Source organism: Mobula hypostoma, chromosome 2 (assembly GCF_963921235.1).
Source record: "Mobula hypostoma chromosome 2, sMobHyp1.1, whole genome shotgun sequence".
NCBI lineage: Eukaryota > Metazoa > Chordata > Chondrichthyes > Myliobatiformes > Myliobatidae > Mobula > Mobula hypostoma.
Window position 1 is genome coordinate 109,706,842 of NC_086098.1, and position 12,323 is coordinate 109,719,164.

A 12,323-nucleotide genomic window follows, 5' to 3' on the forward strand; every position below is an offset into this window, starting at 1 on the left:
CATCTCAAAGTTCAAAGTAAAATTATTATCAGAGTACATATATGTCACAATATATACCCTTGCAATTCATTTTTCTTGTGGGCATACTCAATAACTCCATAATAGAATATTAACCATAATAGAATCAATGAAAGACCGCACCAACTTGGGTATTCAACCAATGTGTGTGAAAGACACCCAAGTTGGTTATTACGAGCTGAAATGATAATAATGAGTGGCTTGTCTTGAAAGCTGTATTTTTCTCCTGAAAGGAGACTTCAGTTGGACCTAGAGATTTATTCAGTTAGAAATGGGAGATATGTCGGGAGCTTCTGTTCTGACATGAATGATATTGATGATGGTTTTAAAATTAGAAGGGATTTTTCTTTACAAATTCCAGTTCAACAGAACTCCTTTATCCTACTGCATGTTATATTGACTGTCCTTTGTACATACTATTTATTATAAATTACTATAAATTGCACATTGCACATTCAGACAGAGATGTAACATAAAGATTTTTACTTCTCATGTGTATGAAGAATGTAAGTAATAAACTCAAATTCAATTTCTTTTCTATTTAATACTGCTGAAGGGCTTGACTTCTTCTACTTCACTTAGGCACCCATTTATCTTCTGCATGGCTAAATAATTTGACCAAGAACTGAGCAGTACGCACAAAATGCTGGAGGAACTCAGCAGGCCAGGCAGTGTCTATGGAAAAGAGTACAATCAACGTTTCAAGCCGAGACCCTTCTAAAGGGTCTGTGCGTGTATGGATTGGATTTCCAGCATCTGCAGATTTTCTCTTGTTTACTAAGAACTGAACCTGTATACATATTTCAAAGCTTTCTTGGCCAGTCTACAACCTGTATAAACCTGAAATCATCTAAGATTCTGCTACTTTAATCCTAAACTGGAGCGTCCTCCTTCACTCATAGTTGCATTGCATATAGGCTTGGTAGCCCCAATATAAAATGTTTTTTTTCTTTAAAATTCCTTCACTGCTTCAGTTTTCTACATCACTGGAACCTGCTTTGGCCCTATAACAACCGAAGTCATCAAACTTCTGGCTTTGTGTGTTTCTACGTTTAATTACTCCATTAACAATTGCACTTTCAGCTAACTAGGTCCTAGGCTCAAAGATTCAAAGTACATTTAGTATCAAAGTACGTATGTGGTATACAACCCTGAGATCTTCCCCATCAATAGCCATGAAACAAGGAAAACCATGGAACCTGTTCAAAGAAAAACATCAACCCACTCCACGTATAAGAAAAACAAATCGCGCAACTGGCAACAAAAAAAAAGCGAAAAGCACGGAATATAAAACACAAAATGGAAAGAGTCCAGGCCTATTCAGTTAAGCTCAGTGTTTATCTGTAGGCAGCACCAATTCCCCAAAGCTCTGGAAATTCCCCACCCCCCATTAAAACTTCCCCATCTTGATTTTCCATTAGTTTGTCTTGCATGCTCCAAACATTCCTTCCAGTTCTTAAGATTCTTTCTCTGAAATGCACATTTAACCTCGGGCTGGACTTGGCAAAACATTCTAAACGTCAGTGTGGACATCCCAGCTCATGAGTGAGGCACTGAGTGAAGGTAATCATGGCCAACTCCATCCTTAGCCCACATTCGCAGATATTTTTTCATTTCTGCAAGGGCAATAACTTGTATGAATTCTGATTACCTGTATTGGAAGCATGGAGTCAATTGTAGAATGCACCAGATTCTGCAGTCAACGTAAACTGAGCCTACACAGACCAAGGACCCGGTGTACACAGTACAGTATTGGTTTGTCCTGATATTCTTTTGGTAAATGCACTTTGGTTTTGTTGCATAGATAAGGAATGGCTGAGGCTTGATTCATGGTCAATGCTCAGTTAGCTGATCTCAGTTGGGGTGGAGATGGAGCTTTATGTGTCTGAGCTAGGGAGGGAAAGATTAGCCTGGGTTTCTGCTCCTAATTAATAACTATGACTAATGCTGCTAAGTGCTTGTGTGAAATTAATATGTGAAAAGATAAAGATTAGCTTTATAGCTTTATTTGTCATGTGTACATAGAAGCATACAGTGAAATGACTTGTTTCGTATGCCAACGCAGACTGAGGATTGTGTTGGGGTCAGCCCACAAGTGTAGCCATATTTCTGGCGCCAACATAGCATGCCCACAACTTACTAACCCTAATCGGATGCCTTTGGAATATGGGAGGAAACCAGAGCACAGAGGAAATCCAGTCACGTAGCAAAGTTCAAATTCAAAGTACATTTATTATCAAAATACATATACTACCCTGAAATTCATTTTCTTGTGGGCATTCATAGTAAATAGAAAGAAACTAAACAAGATCAGTGAAAAATTCCACATGACAGAGAGACCAGACTGTGCAAATACAAAAAGAAAAGAAAGAGAAAATAAATAAATAAGCAATAAATATCAAGAACATGAGTTGTAAAGTCCTTAAAAATGAGACCAGAGATTGTGGGAACAGTTAGGTGCTAGGGCAAATGGACTTAAGTGAAATTATCCTTGTGGTTCAAGAGCCTGATGATTGAGTGGTAATAACTGTTTGTGAACCTGGTAGTGTGGGACTTGACAACTCCAGTACCTTCTCCCAGATGGAATGAGTGAGAAGAGATCATGGCCCGGATGGTGGGGGTCCTTGATGATTTGATGATGGATGCCGATTTCCTTCGACAGTGCTCCCTGTAAATGTGCTCCGTGATGTGAAGGGCTTTACCTGTGCTGGACTGGGCTGTTTGCACTACTTTTTATAGTTTTTTTTCTGTTCAAGAGCATTAGTGTTCCCATACCAGGCAGTGGTGCAACCAGTTAGTATACTCTCCACAGTGCGTCTATAGATGTTTGTCCAAAGTTTTAGATGACATGCTGAATCTGCGCAAACTTCTAAGAATGTAAAAGTGCAGCAGTGCCTTCTCTGTAATGGCAGTAACATGCTGGACCTGGGACAGATCCTTGGAAATGATAACACCAAGGAATTTAAAGTTGCTGTCTCATAGACCTCTTGTTTCTTCCTCCTGTAGTCAATAATCAGCTCCCTGGTGTTACTGACATGGAGTGAGAGGTTGTTGTTGTGGTACCACTCAGCCAGATTCTCAATCCCCCTCCTATATGTTGATAAGGCACCACCTCTGAATCAGCCTATAACAGTGGTGTCCTCAGCAAACTTCAATATAGCATTGTTCTCCCTCACAACCATAGGGAGCTATGGTAGAACAGGGAGCTAAATAGACAGTCCAGTGGTGCACCTGTGTTGATGGTGATTGTGAAGGAGACGTTGTTGCAGATCTGTACTGAATGGAGTCTGTAAATGAGGAAATCAAGAATTAAGTTGACAAGGAGGTACTGAGGTCTAGATCTCTGAGCTTTTTGATTACCTTTGAGAGGATGATAGTATTGAATACAGAGCTGTAGTCGATAAGGAGTATCCTGATATGTGCATCTTCACTGCCTAGATGTTCCAGAGCTGAGTGGAGAGCCAATAAACTGGCATCTGATGTTAATCTGTTGTGATGTGGGAAAGTTCAGCAGATCCAATGTGCTCCTCAGACAGGAATTGATATGTTTCATCACCAACCTCTCATAGCACTTCATCACACTGGATCTAGGCGTTACTAGACATCTACTCTGCACTCTAGCCTTTTACCTCTTCTCACCTGCTTATGACTTCCCCGAGTCCCTTCCTCCTTCCTTTTCTCCCATGGTCCACTCTCCTAACCTAGCAGAATCCTTCTTCTCCAGCCCGTTATCTTTCCCACCCATCTGGTTTCACCTATCACCTTCCAGCCATCCTTTCCCTCCCCCTACCTTTTTATTCTGGTGTCTTCCCCCTTCATTCTCAGTCCTGAAGAAGGGTCTCAGCCCAAAACATCAACTATTTATTTATCTCCATAGATTTTGCCCGCCCTGCAGAGTTCCTCCAGCATCTTGTGTGTGTTGCAATAGTCGAAACAGATTACCATGTTCTTCTTGGGCACTGGTGTAATTGCAGCCTGCTTGAAGCAGGTGGGTCTCTCGGATTAAAGATATCAGTGAACACACCAGCCAGTTGAGTAGCACAGGTCTTCAGTACTCCGCCAGATGCCCCAGATGCTTTCCGTGGATTCACCCTCCTGAAGGATGCTCTGAAGTCACCCTCAGAGACTGAAATCACCAGATTATCAGCAGCTTGGGAGTTCATGAAGGTGCCTCCATGTTTTGACAGTCAAAGTGAGCAAAAAAGGCATTGAACTCATCTGGGTGCGAAAACGTGTTGTCATATACGTGTTGTCATCTGGGTGCGAAAACGTGTTGTCATATACGTCACTTGGTTTCACTCTGTAGGAGTTGACAGCATTCAAGTATCCTTCAGTGATTCACGTTTGGTTCCGAACTGCCACTTCACATGTGAGATAGCTTTCCAGAGACCGTACCTGGATTTTACTTGATCGCCCCCGACCTGAACGCCACTGACCTGGCCCTTAGCAGACTGCGAATCTCTTGGTTCATCCAGGGAAGACTCTGAATGATTTTTGTGGGGACACACTTGTCTACGAATGTCTTTATAAAGACAGTCTGTGACGACTGTAACATATTCATTCAGATCCTCTGGTGAGTCATTGAACATAGCCCAGTCCTCAAAGCAAGCCTGTAGCCACTCCTCTACTTCCCATGGCCATGTGGTTGTAAGACATCTGGCTCTCTGTCAGAATTTGCAAAATTCCATAAACTAGTTGAGGTTTCTCTACTAGGAGTATGTGATAACCTGTTGATTTCTACTGTCCAACTGTGTAGAGAAATATACACAAGACACAGCAGTGCAAACAAAGGGTTCCTTCTTTATTCAATGGACCCATGGACTACCTTTCTGGAACTTTCTAAAGTCATAGAGCAGTTAATCACATAATACAATACTGAAGTAGGTAACAGCCTTAAAGCAACATAACTAATCCAAAACTTTCCACAGCTTAACATTACTGGGCCTGATTCTAATTTTCAATGTTCATCTAGGCAATGACCAGTTAGCCAAGTAGAAAAACGCTTATTTTACTGGTCCTGAAATGTTTGCTGTCAGTGCTCTTACACAAAAAAATGGCATGACACAAAGTCCCTCCCTCCCTTACTCCCCTCAATCGCAGGACTCTGTAGAGAGTGGTGCGGACAGCCAGCACATCTGTAGATGTGAACTTCCCACTATTCAGGACATTTACAAAGACAGGTGTGTAAAAAGGGCCCAAAGGATCATTGGGGACCTGAGTCACCCCAACCACAAACTGTTCCAGCTGCTACCATCTGGGAAACGGTACCACAGCATAAAAGCCAGGACCAACAGGCTCTGGGACAGCTTCTTCCACCAGACCATCAGAATGAATAATTCATGCTGACACAATTGTATTTCTATGCTATATTGACTGTCCTGTTGTACATACTATTTATTACAAATTACTAAAAATTGCACTTTGCACATTCAGAGACATAACATAAAGATTTTTACTCCTCATGTATGTGAAGGATGTAATAAATAAAGTCAATTCAATTCAATATTGACTATTTACTCTTCTTAACTATTTACCATCTACATTAATGACTTGAAAGAGGTGCCCCAATCAACCCACAAGTTAATGTCACATTACAAAGTTCCTAGCACATAAAATATAAAAGGTTAGAATACAACAATATTGAGTGTTTAGGGCACTAATGGAATGGTGGCCTTTATTGGAAGTATAGAACACAAAAACATTGTTCCAGCTTCACGTGCCACTAATGAGATCACAACTAAAGTATGATGTTCATTTTTGGTCTAAGCATTTAATGAAGGAACCTTCTTTCTTATACAGTCTGTTGGAATTAAGGACAACATGCTTCCCCTTCGTTTGTTGTTTCTCAGATGACCAATGCAGTCAAAGTGGAAAATACTGACTCATTCAGGGATAGGGCAGAAAGGGGTTGTGAGTGTGTTGTTTCTGAGGTGTACCTTCCTTCTACTGTTTCTGTGTGTTCTTGATGCATGGCTACAAGGTTCACAATAGCAGCAGAGGTCAATGGTACAGGCAAATATATTAGGGCCACTTTAAAAACTCTTAGGTAAGCAGATGGATGATAGAAAAATGGAGGGCTATGTAAGAGGGAAGGGTTATCTTGAGACAAATCAGAGTAGATAAATCCCCAGAACCCCTCGGACCTTGAAGGAGACTAGTGTTGAAATTGCAGGGGCCCTGGCAGATATATTTAAAATGTCATATGTACGGGTGAGGTGCCGGAGGATTGGAGGATAGCTCATGTTGTTTCGTTGTTTAAAAAAGGCTCTAGAAGTAATCCGGGAAATTATAGGCCGGTAAATTTGACGTCGGTAGTAGGTAAATTATTGGAAGGAGTACTAAGAGATAGGATCTACAAGTATTTGGATAGACAGGGACTTATTAGGGAGAGTCAACATGGCTTTGTGCGTGGCAGGTCATGTTTAACAAATCTATTAGAGTTTTTCGAAGATGTTACCAGGGAAGTGGATGACGGGAAGGCAGTGGATGTTGTCTACATGGACTTCATTAAGGCCTTTGATAAGGTCCCGCATGGGAGGTTAGTTAGGAAGATTCAGTCCCTAGGTATACATGGAGAGGTAGTAAATTGGTTTAGACATTGGCTCAATGGAAGAAACCAGAGAGTGGTAGTGGAGGATTGCTTCTCTGAGTGGAGGCCTGTGACTAGTGGTGTGCCACAGGGATCAGTGCTGGGTCCATTGTTATTTGTCATCTATATCAATGATGTAGATGATAATGTGGTAAAATGGATAAGCAAATTTGCTGATGATACAAAGATTGGAGGTGTAGTGGACAGTGAGGAAGATTTTCAAAGCTTGCAGAGGGATTTGGACCAGCTGGAAAAATGGGCTGAAAAATGGCAGATGGAGTTTAATACAGACAAGCGTGAGGTATTGCACTTTGGAAGGTAGAACATACAAGGTAAATGGTAAGGCACAGAGGGATCTGGGAATACAGATACAAAATTCCCTAAAAGTGGCGTCACAGGTAGATAGGGTCATAAAGAGAGCTTTTGGTACATTGGCCTTTATAAATCAAAGTATTGAGTGTAAGAGTTGGAATATTATGGCAAGGTTGTATAAGGCATTGGTGAGGCTGAATTTGGAGTATTGTGTACAGTTTTGGTCACCAAATTACAGGAAGGATATAAATAAGGTTGAAAGAGTGCAGAGAAGGTTTACAAGGATGTTGCCGGGACTTGAGAAACTGAGTTACAGAGAAAGGTTGAAGAGGTTAGGACTTTATTCCCTGGAGCGTAGAAGAATGAGGGGAGATTTGATAGAGGTATATAAAATTATGATGGGTATAGATAGAGTGAATGCAAGCAGGCTTTTTCCACTGAGGCAAGGGGAGAAAAAAACCAGAGGACATGGGTTAAGGGTGAAGGGGGAAAAGTTTAAAGGGAACATTAGTGGGGGCTTCTTCACACAGAGAGTGGTGGGAGTATGGAATGAGCTGCCAGACGAGGTGGTAAATGCGGGTTCTTTTTCAACATTTAAGAATAAATTGGACAGATACATGGATGGGAGGTGTATGGAGGGATATAGTCTGTGTGCAGGTCAGTGGGACTAGGCAGAAAATGGTTCGGCACAGCCAAGAAGGGCCAAAAGGCCTGTTTCTGTGCTGTAATGTTCTATGGTTAGATTGATAATACGTTATAAGGCTGGCACAACATCATGTACTATAATGTTCTACGAAAGGGATCACTGCTGTTTGATACACAAGGAGATTCCTGTCAAATCTGTACTCTTGGTCTTCAGGCATCCTTTTTCTCAATTAACCAGAAGCTCATGCTGGTAATGTTGAAGATCTTGACTGAACAAAGGCTCCCAAGATAAAGGAAATGCTTCACATTTTCCAGCGTCTCACTATGAACCTTTATCATCAGCAAGCAGCGTCGGGTAACAAAGGTAAATTGGTGGAAGATTTTTGCTTTGCATTGAGGGCAAGGCTCATCCTCTAGTTTGCTTCAGTAGCTTTGAGCTTAACCCGTGCCTCACCTTTTGGGTTTAGGTTCACTAGGCTCTAACTAGCATGGACCATTTCCCATTAGTTCTGCAGATTAGCTGATCCTACAGGAAGTTTGTTCAAGGTAAGATATAGCACTACGTTGATAAAGATTGAAAACAAGCAATATTTTGGACATTGATCTTCATTAGGATCATGGCATTTGGAAGCAAATGTAAAATGGGAATAAATCTCTGTGGGCTGCCAAACTTGAGGAGAGTTCTCCAAATGTTCCTCCCAGGTGATGTTGAAGAAGCAACAGAGAGTGGCTGGTGCTGTTCTCTATAATTTTCTAGGAGCGGTCATGAAGTAAGACCATATCAATAGTTCTTCTAAATGGATGGAATCGAAACAGCAAATTGTAGAAAATCTGTTCAGGTATTGAGAGGAAGCTGTTCAGAAAGACCCTGTGATGATGACTTTCCCCATGGCAGACATTAGAGATCCCTCTGTAGCTGCCAGAAATGGAGTTTTCATTCTTGATAACGGTCACTATTACTGTACCTCTGAGATGACCTAGTATATCTTTCTCTTAACATGGAGTAACTATGGCTCACCAACAATCACACAACATCCAAGACCCTGCTACAATGAGATCCAAAAGAGGATGTGAATGTATCAAGAACAAAGAAGTCAATACTGCAAGAAGGAGCACTTTGAGACCTCCTTATAACTTTGTCTTGCCATAATAACATCTTAATATGAGATTTGCTTTCATTACAGTCAGTGCAGACAAGTTCTCTGGGCTGATGAAGGAGTTGACATATGAAGAAAGATTAAGCTGGCAGGGTCTATAGTCTTTGAAGTTTAGAAAAATGAGAAGGGAGGGGATCTTGTTGAAACATAATATTTTGAGGGAGATTGAAAGGGGCGATGAGGGGAAGTTTCCACTAATAGGGGGATCAGAACGAGGGGTTGCAGATTGAAAGGGGCGATGAGGAGAAGTTTCTCCTAATGGAGGGATCTGAACGAGAGGTTGCAGATTGAAAGAGACGATGAGAAGTTTCTCCTAATGGAGGGATCTGAATGAGGGGTTACAGATTGAAAGAGGCGATGAGGGGAGTTTCCCCGAATGGGGGATCTGAATGAGGGGTTACAGGTTGAAAGGGGCAATGAGGAGAAGATTCTCCTAATGGAGGGATCTGAATGAGGGGTTACAGATTGAAAGGGGCGATGAGGGGAGTTTCCCCGAATGGGGGATCTGAACAAAGGGTTACAGGTTGAAAGGGGTGATGAGGGGAGTTTCCCCTAATTGGGGGGGGGGAAATCTGAACAAGGGATTGCAGATTCAGAACAAGGCATAGCCCAGTTAAGACAAAGATGAAGAGAAATTTCTCTCAGAGAAGTATGAATCTTTGGAATTCTCTAACCTGGTGAGTAGTGGAGATGGAGTCATGTTCAAGGCATTAACTGACAAACATTTAAACTACAGAGGTGTCAAAGGGTAGGGGAGAGAGCGGGAATGTGTTTTGAGGCTAAGATTAGAGCAGTCATAATCTAATTGAACGGCAGAGGAAAGAGGTCAATTGTCCTACTGCTGCTCCTACAGCTTTAATATTCCTTGTTTCAAAAGGAGAAACCAACAGCGTATAAACTTTGTCTCAAGTCCCTGTGAGTTCATTTAATTTTAGCTACAAACTCTACAATTGGATCCAAATTTCCATAGTCGAGAATATTTTTATTTGGGGAGGGGAAGTTGTCATTCGCACCCTGCTTAAAAGTAGATGGGAGTGTGAATCCATATCATATCTACCGTCATGATCAGTCAAATCGAACCACACCATACCCTGGCTCAGGCATAAACAAAGGTAGCTCGAGAGAAAAGGATTCAGTGACTGGAAAGCAGTTTATAGAATGAGAGGGAAAAATGCTTCAGCGAGACAGACACAAAGTCACAAAATGTACTCATGTGACAACGATGAAGAAGTGAGCTAGTGTATTAAATGCGTAACTGTCCCGCATGGATTCCACACAGCCGGTCAGCCGGGCGGTTGCTTTCTTCGTACCTTCATCGGGCGAGGTTCCGTTCTCCAGAGCTCCTTCCTCGCCACCGCACTCGGCGTCTCCTCCGTAGGCGAACTCGAGTCCGATGGAGCCGCATTCGCTGTCCTCCGCCTCCCCGGCACACTCGCTCATCTTACCGCAGCTCTGGCAGCAGCGGCTCGATCAGCAGACTGCCTCAACGGTTTTCACCGTCACCTGATAGTGAGAAACCATGACGAACTTTCAACTCGCCCCCAGAAAACATCCGGTGACAGACGAGGAGACGGAGAGTAACTTCAGAGCGGATAATTGCGGGCGCGCTGATAGCTTGTAGTGCGGCTACTAGATTTAAAATCCAGTCTTTTACACTGCTTGGAGTAACTACTTTGCAATTCATTCCATGTTAAAGGCGAATTGCACAACTTCAGAGAACACCGACACGCTTTTTCCCACAAACTTTTCTTTGTGCTGATGAACGTGCGCTATCTTTTGCATTATTGATATTGCTGTTGTTTGGGGTTTTTGAGTGACTGGGGCTAGTTTTGTTTTATTTTTGTGCTGTTGAGGTGAGCGACGCTGACCTATAATGTACTTATTTTTAGGACGGTTAAGTAGATAAGAAAATAGGGGCAGGCGGAGGCCATTCTGCCCTTCAAGTTTGCCCCGTCTTCAAATATGATCGCGGCTGATGAAGTTAGTTTGTTGACATACACCAGGGTGCAATGAAATCCTCGATCGCATGAAACACACAGAGTAAACTAACGATGGCAATAATAAATGAGTGGTGCAAAGATTGTAGCACAACCCGAAGTAGTGCAAAAAGAAACGCTGAAGTAACGTTAGCGAAATAAATAAGCAAGGTAAAGTTAAGACTACAGGAACGTGGTACGGGGTGTGAAGGAGCTGGCTGGTTCAGACCCCAGGCCTTCTGTCCTGTGCCATGACTCCATAGCCTTCAACTCCCAGATCTTTCCAAAAAAAAAACTTTTTTACATATCCCCAATAATCGGCCTCTACACACCTCTGGGATGGACAATTCCAGATCTTCACCGTCCTGTGCTACTGTTACACGCCAGTTCACATATTGCTACTGTTACAGGAACTAACTAATAGAGTATTATTTCCTGGTGCATTTAGGCTTTTTGAGAATTGGTTGCTGCCTTTCTGACCTCAGAGTTGCTAAATGCTCAGGCAATACCCAGGCTGAAGCTGACAGGTGGGGTGATGTATTCACACCACAAAATCTCCTTTCAGTCATGGGGAAAGATGCTACTCTCAAAATGTTGCAGACCCCACAATGATATTGGGTATAAAAAATCCAGGACTTTTGTCTTGGTTATGAAATAAATGATTATTGGATGTTATTCTTCTCAGAGCTATGAATGCTGAGAGGAGAATTGTAGAGATCTGATTTAGTGTAGAGTATTCATTGTAGTGATGTAGATCTGATTTAGTGTAGAGTATTCATTGTAGTGATGTAGATCTGATTTAGAGTAGAGTATTCATTGTAGTGATGTAGATCTGATTTAGAGTACAGTATTCATTGTAGTGATGTAGATCTGATTTAGAGTACAGTATTCATTGTAGTGATGTAGATCTTATTTAGAGTACAGTATTCATTGTGATGTAGATCTGATTTAGAGTACAGTATTCATTGTAGTGATGTAGATCTGATTTAGAGTACAGTATTCATTGTCGTTATGTAGATCTGATTTAGAGTACAGTATTCATTGTGGTTATGTAGAGATACAGTGCAGTACAGGCCCTTCCGGTCCAACGAGCCACACCATCCAGCAACCCAGCTACTAAGCAGTAGCCCAATCACAGGATCATTTACAATGACCAATTAACCTACTAACTTTGGACAGTCTTTAGACTGTGGGAGAAAACCCAGAAAGTTACGGGGAGAATGTGCACATTCTTTACAGACAGTGCCAGAGTAAACCTGAGCTGAGTAAATGGAGATGAACTGTAGATGGTTCAAGAACAAGAGGACACAGAATTAAAACTTGGGGCAAAAATATAAAGGGGATGTAAAGAACTGTTTTACATTCAAAGAGCTATTATAATCTGTCATTCACTATCTAGGTGGGTGATGGAAAGGGAATCGATCAGTGCCTTCATATGCATGTTCAAAGGCTGGGCTCCAAGCCAACATGAATGCTTTCACCAAACCATGCAAGGGCCTAACACTCGACACACATGAGACAAACATCCTCCATAAACCAACCATTGCTGCTCTCCAACAACACAGGTTCATAGTGAGATCCGGAGTGCCAGTGCCGAAGCATTCCACTGCCACGGGCCTGAATGAC

General features: G+C 42.1%; 1 protein-coding gene across 1 annotated transcript in view; it reads right to left on the bottom strand.

The window, feature by feature from the left end:
- LOC134342355 (ras-related GTP-binding protein D-like) overlaps nucleotides 1-10,337 on the bottom strand; it is a 34,250-nt gene extending 23,913 nt beyond the window's left edge. The window contains exon 1 of the mRNA XM_063040369.1: nucleotides 10,032-10,337. Coding sequence (XP_062896439.1) covers nucleotides 10,032-10,161 — 130 coding nt within the window. The 5' untranslated portion in view covers nucleotides 10,162-10,337. The remainder of the gene's footprint in view (nucleotides 1-10,031) is intronic.
- Between the last annotated feature and the right edge of the window lie 1,986 nt (nucleotides 10,338-12,323).